General features: G+C 41.3%; 1 protein-coding gene across 1 annotated transcript in view; it reads right to left on the minus strand.

The window, feature by feature from the left end:
- Positions 1 to 17,708, minus strand: part of phf21ab (PHD finger protein 21Ab) — a 174,962-nt gene that overhangs the window by 23,552 nt on the left and 133,702 nt on the right. The window contains 4 exon segments of the mRNA XM_034175775.1: positions 1,730 to 1,809; positions 1,946 to 1,963; positions 1,966 to 1,996; positions 2,098 to 2,211. Of these exon segments, the coding sequence (XP_034031666.1) occupies positions 1,730 to 1,809; positions 1,946 to 1,963; positions 1,966 to 1,996; positions 2,098 to 2,211 (243 nt within the window).

Raw genomic sequence — 17,708 nt, forward strand, 5'->3', positions numbered from 1 at the left:
TTGAAAACCATTTGTAGAATTCAGGCGGCTTTTAATGGCTTTCAACAAGTGAGTAACTGAGAAATTGTTTAACAGCTTGGGCATGTTCCAACTTGCCCGTTAAGATTTCCAACGGAGGTGTTTTTCCTGCCGCGACCCCCCGCGGTCGGGTCCAGCCCGACATGCGACTCTGCCCGCACGTTCTTTCATTACAAAATGACCGTTAACAATGGAATGTCCGAATAAACTCCTCATGCTGACTTCTTCTGAAAGTTCTCTGTTCTCTGACGACTTACTGCGTCAACAGAGCCTGAAATGTGGAAGTTTTCAACTTGAAACGGCGAGACGCTGCCGCCTCGAAGCGCAGATCGCCGTCAGGCGCCGTGGACCGTCCTTAAAGCGACACTACCAGACCAAAATCTCTCATCAGCCGTTAAAATTTTTACCGAAAACCAGCTGAATTTATTGAATGGTGTCCACTCAGTTGTGCCTTACAGTTTTGAAAAAATTTTTATCAAACAAAGCAACAGTCTCTGAGCCATTCCTAAACAATGAAAAAAATCGACGAGCGGGTGGACGACTCCTCACTCAAAGACTGCCCACAGGCGAATGACGTAACCGACAGGCGTGAAAAAACTCTCGCATGCCCACGAGTGTTCAAGCATGTCTGATGTAATCACACGTGATTCAAATCCATATGGTTTTTGAAAAAAATAATAAGGTCGGATACTTTTCTAATAGACCTCGTATAGCAATGAGGCTTGTTGCAGACTTCTGCTCTCCTGGGATGAACACTGGACGCCAATGGACGATGTAATGATGTTGTCTGGATGCCTGTTTAAGGCTGTGTCCCAATTCAGCGGCAGCATACTTCTAAGGCTGTAATTGCCCACCATTTATGTCATAATTGGAGCAACGAGGCTAACCCATTTCAAAACGCTGCTTGTGAAGCAGCTGATATTCACAGCCTTCTTTCCCCCCACAAATGAAGCCTGCATCAGGTCTGCACAGCGCAAACAATATCATGAGTCACTGTGCAATTTCTTTTTATTTTCCGAGACAAAGCCGTTGGTAAATTAAAAAGATACTTCTATTAAGTAAAATAGTTACACTGTAAATAAGCGAACTGAAAAATTATTGCTAAACCACAGGTTATGCTCATTACCCCCCAGCTTGGCACATGTAGCTGTCAAGGTTGTCAGGTGATCTGAGGTAGGGGTGAGAAACGTAATGACACAAGACCAGAACATTCTGTGACCTAGACGGTCTCATTTCAGAATAGTTTGTTGGGGCCTCTGCTGTGCCTCAAGTGCTGAAGCCTGAAGTTACGTGGGACACAGCACTTAAAAGAGGGCAGACCCTGAACTGGGACATGGCCTAAGTTGTAGCTTGTTCAGGTGATCCATGACAGATGCACAAATGGAAGAGTAAAGGCCCTTTTCCACTACACAAAAGTAGCACTACTCAGCTCAACTCTACTTGTTTTTTTTTTGCTTTCCCATTAGGGATAGTACCTGGTACCAGGTGCTTTTTTTGGTACCTACTCAGGAGTGGTTCCAAGCGAGCTGAGCCTATACTAAAATGTGACGTCAACAAGCTGCCGGCCACTGATTGGTCAGAGAATGTCGTCACTGGATGAGTCATGAGCGCGCCGTCCGAGACGAGAATCAAACCCGCCATATAATCCATTTTGTTCTTCCTAATACAAGGTGGCAGGGAGCAATAGCAGCTGCAGTGTTTGGTTAGGTACCTCAGGTTCGAACACAGCACCGCTATACACTGGGTTGGCTGTCGTTCTTCGCTTCCGCTCCTGCCTTTTACTCTGAATTTCTGCAATAACATCAAAAAACATGTAGAAACCAGGCATGGCATTAGGACTACATAGTGAAGGAGCCACAACTTGATTTACATAATACAACAAAGGGAAAATAGGATGGAGACTCCAGTTCCACAAATCATTACACACCTTCCAAGTGGTCATGTTTACAAGTCCCAAGGACATCATGAAGGCCAGTTTCTGGACAGGAAAACAGCAGATTTTTCATCAGCTGTCACTTACAACATAGTCCATCAACTTAGTCCATCAAATATGCCAACATTATACACTGCAGTGACTACCTCAGGATCCTCCTCTTTCTTGGCTCTCGGAGGCGGAGACAGTGGAGGAGTCGAGGAAAAGGGGGGGCTGACAGTGGTCTTTTGCTCAGTACTTGCCTCAACTTTAACAGTCTGCTGAGAGAAGGAGAGACAAAATAAGAGGAAGGGGGAGAGAGGAGGTAGAGTAAGAGGAGAAAAGGTATGGATGGATTTTGGTGCTGTCAGTCTGACCATCAGTCCAATAAGACAATCCTAAAGCAAACACTGTACCTAGGTACTTACAGGTTAAAACAAGTATATTTTCTGCCTTTAAAAAAAGCCATTCAGGATTAAAAGTCAGACCCATTTCCCAATCACAAAGAAGCATAATGACACCAGTAGATCAGGATTAAATCATTTTGCCTTTACCGCATGCAGAATTTCATCATTATTTCTTTTTGTTTTCCCTACCTCCTTCGCTCTGATAGTATTATTTGTTCTATTCTGTTTTATTGCCATGGTATCCACCATTATTGATTCTGCCAGCCAAGACAAAAGGCAGTCAATGCTTACTTTAGGAAAAGAAATCATCTCTTCAAAAAATTCATCATAATCTTTCCATCACTTTTGAGTTGTGGTGTCCACTATTATACATTTAGGCCGACAGAGCCTACCTGAGGTAACCAATTTAAGTTAGGTTTGTTTATTTAAATCAATGTATTATTAAATATGCCATATTTGCATTGTTACTGTGTTCATTTGGTAAATATATTTTTATCACTGTAGCAGGCATAATTCAATATGTAACAGATTATATTAGATTAGATAGAACTTTACTGATTCCTTGGGACGACTCCTTCCGGGAACCTGAGGTTCCAGCAGCATTGTATAGCAGCACACAGGGTAAGAAACACAGAGCATCAAAAGTGGAAAAAAAAAGAAAAAACAGTTTGCAATATAAATATACAATATAAATACCAGACATACTGATCAATACTAGACACTGTGGACATAATCACCATACCTGGTTATCATTTGTGGTTAGTGTGTTCTGTGTTGTACGTTTAACAATGTCTTGAGGTGTGTGCTGCACACATCAATGTGTGTCTCTATCAAGGCTACAGGGACAGGGTCCTTTTGATATTTTGGCGCTGGGACTGCTGTGTTTTTGTGGGCGGTGCCAAGCTTTGTTTCTGAAGAGTTTTAACCTTGATCTTGGAATAAACGACATACCATTGCACTGTCGATGTGAGAAATTGTCTCCTCTTTTTCCATCAATCATAATGTCCACATTAGAAGCTTTAAATGGCATAAACTTTTCTAAATGACAAACCCAAAGGTAAACGCCCTGTCACACCTTGACGACTTAGTCCTGCGTATGCTGACTGTACAACCCCAATTCCAATGAAGTTGGGACGCTGTGTAAAATGTAAATAAAAACATTATTTTCAGCCTTGCTGCTTATCTGTAGAACGTTCTCCAGATTCTCTGAATCTTCTGATTATATTATGGACTGTAGGTGATGTAATTCCTGAATCCTTGCAACTGAACATTGAACAACATTGTTCTTAAACTGTTGGACTATTTTTTTCACGCAGTTGTTCACAAAGTGGTCATCCTTGCCCCATCTTTGCTTGTGAACGATGAGCCTTTTGGGGATGCTCCTTTTATACCCAATTATGACACTCACAATTAGTGTCCTTAGTTCCCAAACACTTATTGAGTGTTGTTAGAAGGAAAGGTGATGTAACACAGTGGTAAACATGTTGTAGGCATCAATTTCAAAATGAGCAAAAATTTGCACAAAAACAATAAAATTTATCAGTTTGAACATTAAATATCTTGTCTTTGTGGTGTATTAAATTGAATTTATGTTGAAGAGGATTTGCAAATCATTGTATTCAGTTTTTATTTACATTTCACACAAAGTTCCAAATTCATTGGAATTATGGTTGTATTACAAACACTGGTATACATCTAATAAATTAAGCAGCTGTCACACCTGGACAATTATCCAGCGTATGCTAACAGCCTCGTTTCCACCGAGTGGTTCAGGTCGGTACCGCACGGTGTGGTGCGGGTCAGAAACACAGTAATTTAACATAATTTTATTATTTAAATTTTTCATCTTGGTGGACCATTTTTATTGCGTACACAATGCTGATGAGTCGACTGGCTGTGGTAAATGCCGCCGTGAATGAATGAAGTGCTGTGACAGTTTAAACTTTTAAAGCACCGATTGCTTTCTGATCAAGTCCGCTGATCAGACCTGATCAGGTCATCACAGACCTGAATAATGAAGTGCTGTGATGATTTAAACTTTTAAAGCACCAGTTCACTGCGATCAAAGCTGAATGAGGTGCTGTGACTCTTTAAACTTTTAAAGCACCATCGCTGTCAGTGTGATCTGTCGGTGACGGCACTTTAAAAGTTTAAAGAGTCATAGCACTTCACTCAGCTCTAATCACACCAGATTGATCAGGTTATCTGATGATCACACCAACAGCGACAGCTCTTCAGTTTAAAGAGTCACAGAGCTTTATTCAGGTGTGATCACACCTGATCGTGGTCAACTGGAGCTTTAAAAGTTAAAATCATGATAGCGCTTCTGTCTAATCAGGTGTGATCAGAGCGCAACACTGGCATCCTCTGAGAAATGCACCTGGAGCAGAAAAAAATCTGAGGACTTCCTTTAAAATGCTACATTTCCAGCCACAACAAGGAATTAAAGTATTTTCAGATACTGTTTTCAAAAATCAGGCTTTATGTGGATACGTGTCCATTAGGCATGTGGAGATTAATCGATACGAATTGGTATCTAGACACAAACGTGCGCAATGTGAGTGCATCGATTCATTCAGTGTGCATCGATTCATTTGACGGCTTGAATCGTGTTGCATCGCTCGCTGCCTGCATCGATTTTTTTCCCGATACACACTGAATGCACCACGGACAGATGCTAGAAAGCACATTTCTACCACAACAAAAATGATGATATCAGTAGCCTTTTGCTTAACTATTCCCTTATCGGTCCTTCAGTTCTGGACATCGTTCTAATTCCTGTTTTTGAGGGTGTTTCTCTATGTCTACTGCAGACTGCGGTCAGGCTGCCTGAAGCTTGAAGCAATGAAGAGAGCTTCAACCCGCTGTTCACTGCTTCTTTGCTTTGCTTCCAGCGGCAGGTCCGTGATGTCTCCATTAACCCCTCTCAAGCCATTTAAAGATGTCAATCATGAGTCAGCTTTGTGTGGATTAAAGTCACAAACTGGGACTCTTGTCTTGTTGCGGGCAAGAAAGGAGAATTGTCCTCCGTTACACACCAGAGTTTACGAGATTGTTCTCTGGCGTGAGCACCAGCTGGTGTTGCCAACCGAACAGTCCCCCTAAAAAACAGTCCCCCTGATGACACGGTTCATGGATTAACACCCTCGTTTCTGCTTCAAACTGCACTCCAGTCCCAGTCATCATCTATCTCAGTGACAGATATTTGAAGCTACAGATATCTGAAGCAATCATTTCCACATAAATTCAGCATCATTTCATCATAAAAGGCAGCGAAAGCGATCAGAGCGTAGCGGCTAAACGAGACGCTAGCTGATGCGTTTCACTGCGCATTGGACATTTCAAAGCGTCACAGAATTTCGCTGAGTTTCTGCTTAAAACTGACTTTAGAATGACTTAAGAGGTTTTATCTTATCATCTGATGGTTAATAATACCATTAATCCATTTGATTGTTTTGGGTGAAGAGACTCCGTCTCAGACGTGTTGCTGTGGTCCAAAATGACGCATGTGCAGATGCAAAAGGCGGACCAATTTTTAGGGAAGGATCGTTCGGTCTGTGATACCGGTGTGAGGAGCTCAGCCCGAAGTTGTCCATCAGGTAAAGGGAATAATAATAATAATATCCTCTGTTTTGTGGGACTAAGTGCACAGCTCCAAAGAGCCACACAGATTTGGGTCTGAATTAATAACTTCAGAGCGAATCACTGTTTTAAATCAAATGACACCTCTTTCCAAACTTTATACAAACGTACAAAGTACAATCAATCCTGTTTTTTTCCCCCTAAAATGAGACGTCCTCCATTTCCTATGAATTACATCCTGACGTGCAGCGCAGCCGGCTGTAAGAGCTCAGCTCAGAGGCTACAGAGTTACAATTGTGTTAATAATAAGTGAAAGGAAATGATTTTTGACAAAAACTACAGATTTTGTTTATTTCTGTTTCTGTCCAGAGATCAAGGATCCACCATGTACAGATTTTATTTATGTCCAGAGATCAAGGATCCAGTGACCATGTACAGATCTTATTGATTTTTATTTATGTCCAGAAATCAAGGATCCAGTGACCAATTTCATATTTATTTACAATAAGACTCAATAAAATGTTGTTGACATAGAAAACCTGTAAAGCCTACTTTTAATACACAGAAATTCAAAAGAGGTATTGATAAAGGAATCGATAAAGAATCGGATTGATAAGCAGAATCAATAATGGCATTGATCGCTAAAATCTTATCAATACCCATCATTAATCATACTGCACCAAATCGCATCGTGTCACATTGTGAGGAATTGAATCACTATCAAATACATATCAAATCGCATCAACTCGGGAACAGGGGTGAATCGTATCGCATTGTATCGTTAGTATCGCTATATGTATCATCAGTGCTGGGCACAGTTCCGCTAATCCGCTAACTGCTAATTATCAAAGCTACGAGTCGTACAGCTCTATCCTCTGCAGACAGAGGAGAGCTGACTACCAGAGAGAAAGGAAGAGAGAAAGAGACAAAAAAAAGATAATTTCTTTTCACACCATACAGACTCGCCGGCATATCACAGAAGTCATGCACAGGTAGACAGTTATGACTTATGGTTAAAATTTTAAACAAACTCATTCCAGACAAGTTGCTGAATTTAATGCCACATCTGTCATTTTATAAAGTGAAAATATCAGCTGTATGTTTTACTGGCCAGTAGATGGCAGTGTTCATGGCAGTAAGTGCTGAATCCACTTAAACACAATTTTTAGTTTTCAAATTGCCTTTTTTTACAAATGAAAAAAGAGACATATTTACAAATACAGATTTATTTGTAAAATGCAGCACACATTTCAGTAAGTTATGTGTTATACTGACCAATCAACCACTCATGTCAGGAAACTAATTTACTCATAATGCATGGCGGCATGTGTGTCTAAATGCTAAAACCTTCAAAATTAGTGCATTACTTTAAAACTAAAACATACAGCTGATATTTTCACTTTGTAAAATGACAGATGTGGCATTAATTTCAATAACTTGTCCGGAATTGTTTAAATTTGTAACCATAAGTCAAAACTGTCTGCCTGTACATGACTTGTGTGATATGCCGGCGAGTCTGTATAGTGTGAAAGAAATGATCTTTTCTTTCTCTCTGGTAGGCAGCTCTCTCTTTTTTCCTCCCTCTTTCTTTCGCTCTTCTCTCTCCTTTCTCTATGGTCACTAAGTCTCTTTTGCCAAGACAAGGCTGATCTGAGACAGAAGCACTGGCTCATTGTTGTGTCAGTAGCTGCCAGTGTACTTAAGTCAATACTGAAAGTTATCGGTTTAGCTTTTATCTGTAACTTCCGCTAATTTTTGGGGGGGTTTATTGGTTTAGCTTTACAAAAGTTAGCTTTTCAGTTCGCGGATTAACGGCTAATGAAGCTACCTTTTTGGTTAGCTGTGCCCATCACTGTGTATCATATTGCTGGTAGTGTATCGAGGTGCGTATCAAATCGCTGTCAGTGATGAGATTCACTTGCCTAGTGTCCATCAGACTGATGGTGAATCGGACTGAAATGAACAGGTAAGACTTTATATTTACGCCGTGTGTGAATGAAACACTCTGTTTGCATGATGACTGCAGCTTTAGCCAATCAATGGACAGCATTAATGAATGTATTTAGACTTATGAGTAAATTACAAGAAACATGCAGCAACAATCGCATGACTTACCTACAATCAATGTCCCGCATGTGCGGGACATATGAGTCATATGCTGGCATTTGTTGAAAATTTTCAGCATGCCCAAAATTTTTCAAGGAGCTCAGCGTATTAGGATGTATATCAGCGTGCTACAACGTGCTCATAACTTAAAAAACTTACCCATAACTTTTAGACTTAAGCCAGCATTTTCTTTTAATACTGTTTGCATACGCTGGCTAAATCGTTAAGGTGTGACAGGGCCTTAAAGACTTGTGATGTCAAAGTCCAAGAGTATCTATGTGAGGTGGAAGTGTTGAACTTGTAGAGATTCCTTCATCTCTGGAGTAACATTTATGTCAATGGGTGCTTGGGCTTTAAGGCCAAGAGATGCCTGGTTAGAGCTACTGCTGTTGTGTGGTCCCTGGACTCAGGCGTTGGGTGATGCTGATATCTTTGCAGGAGAACAAAGGTCTAAATCTTTAGGGTCATGGTGCATCTCATCTTACTGTGTTGTTGCAAGGCTTGGATCCTAATCAGTGAATTAAAGTGAAAACTAGGGCTGTGACAAGATCTTGTGACACAAGATCTGGAGATATTAAAACATGAAATTCTCATTGAGATGAGAAAAAAAGCCTGACTGACTGATATATCGCTTGGTCGTGTAATATGTCCAATATGAGGGTGTCACAAAAAAGCAGCCTCATTTTTGTGGATATGAAAACTTTTATTTTACCAAAAAGATCTTTAGCATCATTATGTAGATTTCCAGCAGAGGACGACCCCACAGCACTGTTCAGAATACTGTCAAGCATGGCTGGGCCCCCAATTACCCCTTGGTCACATTAGCTACAACAGACAGAAGCAAAGAGACCAGCTGCCATTCATTGTCAATCAGAGTGTGCATTTTACAGCGACAAGAAACAAGTGGTCGCTGTGAATGAATAAATGAATGGAGCCTTTATTGTCATTGTACATACACATACAATGAAAACTGTCCTCTGCATTTAACCCATCCTAGCTAGGAATTAGCTCTGCAAACAAAGTGAAATTAAGCAATGCCTCATGAAAGTCACGCTCAACCCATAGAATTATATTATAGAAATATGATATAAAAGAGTAATAGCTATGTGCTCGGCTCTGCAAGTGAAGCAAAATGAAGCAATGCTTCATAAGAGTCGGACTCTGCTAGTACGTGCTTCAGATACTGAGTTGTAAATCAGCTTCTGCTGTAACAGACAAATGTGACAGAAATAAATTATACGGTGCACCTGGAAAGTATTCACAGCACTTCACTAATTCCACATTTTGATATGTTATAGCCATGTTTGAAAATAGAGGAAATTTATTTTTTCCTCAAAAATTCTAGACACAATGCCTCATAACAACAATGTGAAAATATTTTTTAGACTTTTGCAAATTTATAAAAAAAACAAAAACAAAACAAAACTAAGAAATCAAATGTACCTAAGTATTCACAGCCATGATGCTCAAAAATTGAGCTCAGCTGCATTGTGTTTCCAGTGATCATCCCTGGGGTAACTCAGCTGATTGGACATGATTTGGAAAAATGCACACCTGTGTACATATAAGGTCCCACAGTTGACTGACAGGACTCATAGGAATTGTCTGTAGACCTCCAAAACAGGATTGTCTCAGGGCACAAAACTGGGGAAGGGTAAAGAAACATTTTCAGCTGCTCTGAAGGTCCCGATGAGCATAGTGGCCACTATCAGTAAATGGAAGACATTCGGATCCACCAGGACTCTTCCCAGAGCTGGCTGGTACATGGCAGCTCGCCCAAAAAGGCACTTGAAGGACTCTCAGATCATTCTCTGCTTTGATGAGACAAAGATTGAACTCTTTACCATGAATGGCAGCATCATGTTTGGAGGAAACCAGGCACCGTTCTTGACCTCAGACCTGGGCGACAGTTCCTCTTTCAGCAGGACCAGGGCCGTTTCAAGGCAATTGGGGGCCCCAAGCAGAGGGACTTGGAGGCCCCCTACGACTCACCTCAGACAGCAAAGACACACCATTTAAGGTGCATTTACACATAACGACAAGTCACGAATGCCACGAAGTATACATTCTTGGCTGCTGATCACGAATGTGATTATTCGGGGTAGAGGCGTCAAGTGTCCTCAGGAACTGCTGCAACCTGTTACCACGCGTTACGATAAATGGCACGCACGTGTTGCCGGAGAATTATCAGGAACCATTACATACGGTTAAGAATAAGTTTCCGCATTGTTGCGCGCTGTTAAGTGCAATGGCGCGTAACAGCGCATCGTTAAGTTCTGTCACGTTGTGAATGAGGCGAATTGTCTTCACCCCCCCACCCCCCATATTCATCCATCAGCTGCTGAGCAATTCAGATCGCTCCAGTTTGCTCCACAGAAGAACTTTGTGACTGCAGGCTTAGCTGGACTCTGTGCCATGGAGTGGCGCAGAGAGGAGGAGGAGACAGAGAGCCAGATGTGTGGCTCCACGCAGCTCTCGTCTCGCTTGTTTTCCCAAACATCAGGCACATGCAGCAGGTGGAACACCTGCAGGAGCGCGCTGAGGAGCATTGGAATGAAACTTTTAGCCGACTTGGCATCACTGTACTCCTTCAGCATAATGCAGCAATGAACCTGAATGTGGTGCAGCAGGGTTTAATTGTGCACACATCAGAGAAGAATGCTGTCATGCTCTATTAAGGATCACCACTAATCAAGACGGATCAACACGCTCAGTTGCGACCTCCACAACATGAGGCGAAATGAGGGTGGTGCGTGACATTCGTGGAAGATTTTCTGACAGCCAAACACATGCTCCACGAAAATCACGAATATCACACACCTACATGCACTATTAAGAAACCTATTCAGATGCATTAAGTCACGTTAAGAATGTCAGGAATGTTTCAAGACTGACGCAAATATGACATTCGTAACGCGTCTTGCCTATGTGTAAACGCACCATTAAGGTCACACTTTATATCAATAAAATATTTCTTTGACAGTGCATTTGAACATTTCAATCAATCAATTTTTTTTTTATATAGCGCCAAATCACAACAAACAGTTGCCCCAAGGCGCTTTATATTGTAAGGCAAGGCCATACAATAATGATGTAAAACCCCAACGGTCAAACGACCCCCTGTGAGCAAGCACTTGGCTACAGTGGGAAGGAAAAACTCCCTTTAACAGGAAGAAACCTCCAGCAGAACCAGGCTCAGGGAGGGGCAGTCTTCTGCTGGGACTGGTTGGGGCTGAGGGAGAGAACCAGGAAAAAGACATGCTGTGGAGGGGAGCAGAGATCGATCACTAATGATTAAATGCAGAGTGGTGCATACAGAGCAAAAAGAGAAAGAAACAGTGCATCATGGGAACCCCCCAGCAGTCTACGTCTATAGCAGCATAACTAAGGGATGGTTCAGGGTCACCTGATCCAGCCCTAACTATAAGCTTTAGCAAAAAGGAAAGTTTTAAGCCTAATCTTAAAAGTAGAGAGGGTGTCTGTCTCCCTGATCTGAATTGGGAGCTGGTTCCACAGGAGAGGAGCCTGAAAGCTGAAGGCTCTGCCTCCCATTCTACTCTTACAAACCCTAGGAACTACAAGTAAGCCTGCAGTCTGAGAGCGAAGCGCTCTATTGGGGTGATATGGTACTACGAGGTCCCTAAGATAAGATGGGACCTGATTATTCAAAACCTTATAAGTAAGAAGAAGAATTTTAAATTCTATTCTAGAATTAACAGGAAGCCAATGAAGAGAGGCCAATATGGGTGAGATATGCTCTCTCCTTCTAGTCCCCGTCAGCACTCTAGCTGCAGCATTTTGAATTAACTGAAGGCTTTTTAGGGAACTTTTAGGACAACCTGATAATAATGAATTACAATAGTCCAGCCTAGAGGAAATAAATGCATGAATTAGTTTTTCAGCATCACTCTGAGACAAGACCTTTCTGATTTTAGAGATATTGCGTAAATGCAAAAAAGCAGTCCTACATATTTGTTTAATATGCGCTTTGAATGACATATCCTGATCAAAAATGACTCCAAGATTTCTCACAGTATTACTAGAGGTCAGGGTAATGCCATCCAGAGTAAGGATCTGGTTAGACACCATGTTTCTAAGACTTGTGGGGCCAAGTACAACAACTTCAGTTTTATCTGAGTTCAAAAGCAGGAAATTAGAGGTCATCCATGTCTTTATGTCTGTAAGACAATCCTGCAGTTTAGCTAATTGGTGTGTGTCGTCTGGCTTCATGGATAGATAAAGCTGGGTATCATCTGCGTAACAATGAAAATTTAAGCAATACCGTCTAATAATACTGCCTAAGGGAAGCATATATAAAGTGAATAAAATTGGTCCTAGCACAGAACCTTGTGGAACTCCATAATTAACTTTAGTCTGTGAAGAAGATTCCCCATTTACATGAACAAATTGTAATCTATTAGACAAATATGATTCAAACCACCGCAGCGCAGTGCCTTTAATACCTATGGCATGCTCTAATCTCTGTAATAAAATTTTATGGTCAACAGTATCAAAAGCAGCACTGAGGTCTAACAGAACAAGCACAGAGATGAGTCCACTGTCCGAGGCCATAAGAAGATCATTTGTAACCTTCACTAATGCTGTTTCTGTACTATGATGAATTCTAAAACCTGACTGAAACTCTTCAAATAGACCATTCCTCTGCAGATGATCAGTTAGCTGTTTTACAACTACCCTTTCAAGAATTTTTGAGAGAAAAGGAAGGTTGGAGATTGGCCTATAATTAGCTAAGATAGCTGGGTCAAGTGATGGCTTTTTAAGTAATGGTTTAATTACTGCCACCTTAAAAGCCTGTGGTACATAGCCAACTAACAAAGATAGATTGATCATATTTAAGATCGAAGCATTAAATAATGGTAGGGCTTCCTTGAGCAGCCTGGTAGGAATGGGGTCATTCAGCTTGAACAGGCTGACGACGGCGCCTGAGAGCGCTGCGTGACGTCTCGCACCGTGAAAAGTCCTTAAAGCGACAGTCTCACCTCAAAATCTCTCATCAGCCGTTAAAATTTTCACTGAAAACCAGCTTAATTTTTCGAACCGTGTCCACTTCGATGTGTCTCACAGGTTTAGAAAAAATTTTGATCAAACAACGCGCCAGTCTCTCAGCAACTTCTCAGACAAAGGAATTCCGACGAGGGGCTGGACGACTCCTCCCACAAGGAGTGCTCACAGGCGAATGACGTCACCGACAGGCGTGGAAAAACTCACGCATGCGCACGAGGGTTCAAGCATGTCTGACGTAAAAACATATGAATGAAATCCATATAGTTTTTGAAAAAAAAAATAAGGACCGTTACTTTATTGACAGCCCTCGTACAAGGCCACTTTGCTTCAATTTGGATGATGGACTGCGTCAAGTTTAGTGCACATAATCAATGTCAAATGTATGTGTGTTGTCTTTAATTCTGATGTGTGCCATTATTACATTCAACGAGTAATAATTGTGGATTAATTGCTGTATTTTGTCTGAGGTAATTGGAGTGTAAACCTAATTTCGCTGTTGTTGCTCTTGTGTACTGACAATGACAATAAATCTCATCTCAATACAATACAGTAACTAAATCAAAAATACTTTCAAAATGTTATTAAAATAAGTTATTAACAAAAGCAATATTTAAATGTGAACATTAAAAACAAAACACTCGCCATCCAATGCTAAAAAACAAACAAACAAAAAAACATTCTTTACAAACAACCTATAAATGGTGCAAGTTGCATAGTAAATTTAAAATCTGACATACAGTGAGGAAAATAAGCATTTGAACACCCTGCGGTTTTGCATGGTCTCCCACTTAGCAATCATGGAGGGGTCTGAGATTTTCATCTTAGGTGCATGTCCACTGTGAGAGACATAACCTAAAAAAAAAAATAAAATAAAAAAAAAAATTCGGAATTCACAATGTATGATTTTTTAAGTAATTTATTTGTATGTTACTGCTGCAAATAAGTATATGAACACCTACCAACCAGCAAGAATTCTGGTTCTCACAGACCTGTTAATTTTTCTTTAAGAAGCCCTCTTATTCTGCACTCTTTATCTGTATTATAAATCATCATAGTACAGAAACAGCATTAGTGAAGGTTACAAATGATCTTCTTATGGCCTCAGACAGTGGACTCATCTCTGTGCTTGTTCTGTTAGACCTCAGTGCTGCTTTTGATACTGTTGACCATAAAATTTTATTACAGAGATTAGAGCATGCCATAGGTATTAAAGGCACTGCGCTGCGGTGGTTTGAATCATATTTATCTAATAGATTACAATTTGTTCATGTAAATGGGGAATCTTCTTCACAGACTAAGGTTAATTATGGAGTTCCACAAGGTTCTGTGCTAGGACCAATTTTATTCACTTTATACATGCTTCCCTTAGGCAGTATTATTAGACGGCATTGCTTAAATTTTCATTGTTACGCAGATGATACCCAGCTTTATCTATCCATGAAGCCAGAGGACACACACCAATTTGCTAAACTGCAGGATTGTCTTACAGACATAAAGACATGTATGACCTCTGATTTCCTGCTTTTAAACTCAGACAAAACTGAAGTTATTGTACTTGGCCCCACAAATCTTAGAAACATGGTGTCTAACCAGATCCTTACTCTGGATGGCATTACCCTGACCTCTAGTAATACTGTGAGAAATCTTGGAGTCATTTTTGATCAGGATATGTCATTCAAAGCGCATATTAAACAAATATGTAGGACTGCTTTTTTGCATTTACGCAATATCTCTAAAATTAGAAAGGTCTTGTCTCAGAGTGATGCTGAAAAACTAATTCATGCATTTATTTCCTCTAGGCTGGACTATTGTAATTCATTATTATCAGGTTGTCCTAAAAGTTCCCTGAAAAGCCTTCAGTTAATTCAAAATGCTGCAGCTAGAGTATTAACGGGGACTAGAAGGAGGGAGAATATCTCACCCATATTGGCCTCTCTTCATTGGCTTCCTGTTAATTCTAGAATAGAATTTAAAATTCTTCTTCTTACTTATAAGGTTTTGAATAATCAGGTCCCATCTTATCTTAGGGACCTCATAGTACCATATCACCCCAATAGAGTGCTTCGCTCTCAGACTGCAGGCTTACTTGTAGTTCCTAGTGTTTGTAAGAGTAGAATGGGAGGCAGAGCCTTCAGCTTTCAGGCTCCTCTCCTGTGGAACCAGCTCCCAATTCGGATCAGGGAGACAGACACCCTCTCTACTTTTAAGATTAGGCTTAAAACTTTCCTTTTTGCTAAAGCTTATAGTTAGGGCTGGATCGGGTGACCCTGAACCATCCTTAGTTATGCTGCTATAGACTTAGACTGCTGGGGGGTTCCCATGATGCACTGAGTGTTTCTTTCTTTCTTTCTCTTTTTGCTCTGTATGCACCACCTGCATTTAATCATTAGTGATTGATCTCTGCTCCCCTCCACAGCATGTCTTTCTGGTTCTCTCACTCAACCCCAACCAGTCCCAGCAGAAGACTGCCCCTCCCTGAGCCTGGTTCTGCTGGAGGTTTCTTCCTGTTAAAAGGGAGTTTTTCCTTCCCACTGTCGCCAAGTGCTTGCTCACAGGGGGTCATTTTGACCGTTGGGGTTTTTACGTAATTATTGTATGGCCTTGCCTTACAATATAAAGTGCCTTGGGGCAACTGTTTGTTGTGATTTGGTGCTATATAAATAAAATTGATTGATTGATTGATTGATTGTATTAATTGCACCTGTTTGAACTTGTTACCTGTATAAAAGACACCTGTTCACACACTCAATCAATCACACTCCAACCTGTCCACCATAGCCAAGACCAAAGAGCTGTCTAAGGACACCAGGGACAAAACTGTAGACATGCACAAGGCTGGGATGGACTACAGGACAACAGGCAAGCAGCTTGATAGAAGACAACAACTGTTATGATTATTTATTAGAAAGTGGAAGAAACACAGGATGACTGTCAATCTCCCTCGGTCTGGGATTCCATGCAAGATCTCACTTGTGGGGTAAGGATGATTCTGAGAAAGCTCAGAACTACACAGGAGGACCTGGTCAATGACTTGAAGAGAGCTGGGACCACAGCCACAAAGATTACATTAGTAACACATGATGCTGTCATGGTTTAACATCCTGCAGGGCAGCAAGGTCCCCCTGCTCAAGCCAGCACATGACCTTCTCCCATGCCTCCTCTGGATCATCCAGATGGTCACTGGTGAACTTCAAATGGGCCTGGACATGTGGTTAGATGAGACCAGAATAGAGCTTTTTGGAATCAACTCCACTTACTGTGTTTAGAGGATGAGAACAACCCCAAGAAAACCATCCCAACCGTGAAGCATGGGGGTGGAAACATCATACTCTGGGGGTGCTCTTCTGCAAAGGGGACAGGATGACTGCACCATACTGAAGGGAGGATGGATGGGGTCATGTATTGCAAGATTTTGGCAAACAACCTCCTTCCCTCAGTAAGAGCATTGAAGATGGGTCATGGCTGGGTCTTCCAGCATGACAATGAACCCAAACACACAGCCAGGGCAACTAAGGAGGGGCTCCATAAGAAGCATTTCCAGGTCCTGGAGTGGCCTGGCCAGTCTCCAGACCTGAACTCAATAGAAAATCTTTGGAGGGAGCTGAAACTTCAAACCTGAAAGATCTAGAGAAGATCTGTATGGAGGAGTGGACCAAAATCCCTGCTGCAGTTTGTGCAAACCTGATGAAAAACTACAGGAAACGTTTGACCTCTGTAATTGCAAACAAAGACTACTGTACCAAATATTAACATTGATTTTCACAGGTGTTCAAATACTTATTTGCAGCAGTAACATACAAATAAATTATTTATTTGTATGTTACTGCTAAAATTATATATATAAAAAAAAATCCGGGAGTGACATGTTTAGCCGCATGTTCTCCTTGAATTGCTGGCTGTCTGAGTGGTGTCCAAAAAATGAGGTGGGCTTCATAGATAATTGGCAAAGCTTCTGGGGAAAACCTGGTCTTGTTAGGAGAGACGGCATCCATCCCACTTTGGATGGAGCAGCTCTCATTTCTAGAAATCTGGCCAATTTTCTTAAATCCTCCAAACCGTGACTATCCAGGGTTGGGACCAGGAAGCAGAGTTGTAGTCTTACACACCTCTCTGCAGCTTCTCTCCCCCTGCCATCCCCTCATTACCCCATCCCCGTAGAGACGGTGCCTGCTCCCAGACCACCAACAACCAGTAAAAATCTATTTAAGCATAAAAATTCAAAAAGAAAAAATAATATAGCACCTTCAACTGCACCACAGACTAAAACAGTTAAATGTGGTCTATAAAACATTAGGTCTCTCTCTTCTAAGTCCCTGTTAGTAAATGATATAATAATTGATCAACATATTGATTTATTCTGCCTTACAGAAACCTGGTTACAGCAGGATGAATATGTTAGTTTAAATGAGTCAATACCCCCGAGTCACACTAACTGCCAGAACGCTCGTAGCACGGGCCGAGGCGGAGGATTAGCAGCAATCTTCCATTCCAGCTTATTAATTAATCCACTTCCCACTGTCACCAAGTGCTTGCTCACAGGGGGTCGTTTTGACCGTTGGGGTTTTTCCGTAATTATTGTATGGCTTTGGCTTTTGCCTTGCAATATAAAGCGCCTTGGGGCAACTGTTTGTTGTGATTTGGCGCTATATAAATAAAAT

The sequence above is a fragment of the Thalassophryne amazonica genome, chromosome 8 (assembly GCF_902500255.1).
Source record: "Thalassophryne amazonica chromosome 8, fThaAma1.1, whole genome shotgun sequence".
Taxonomy (NCBI): domain Eukaryota; kingdom Metazoa; phylum Chordata; class Actinopteri; order Batrachoidiformes; family Batrachoididae; genus Thalassophryne; species Thalassophryne amazonica.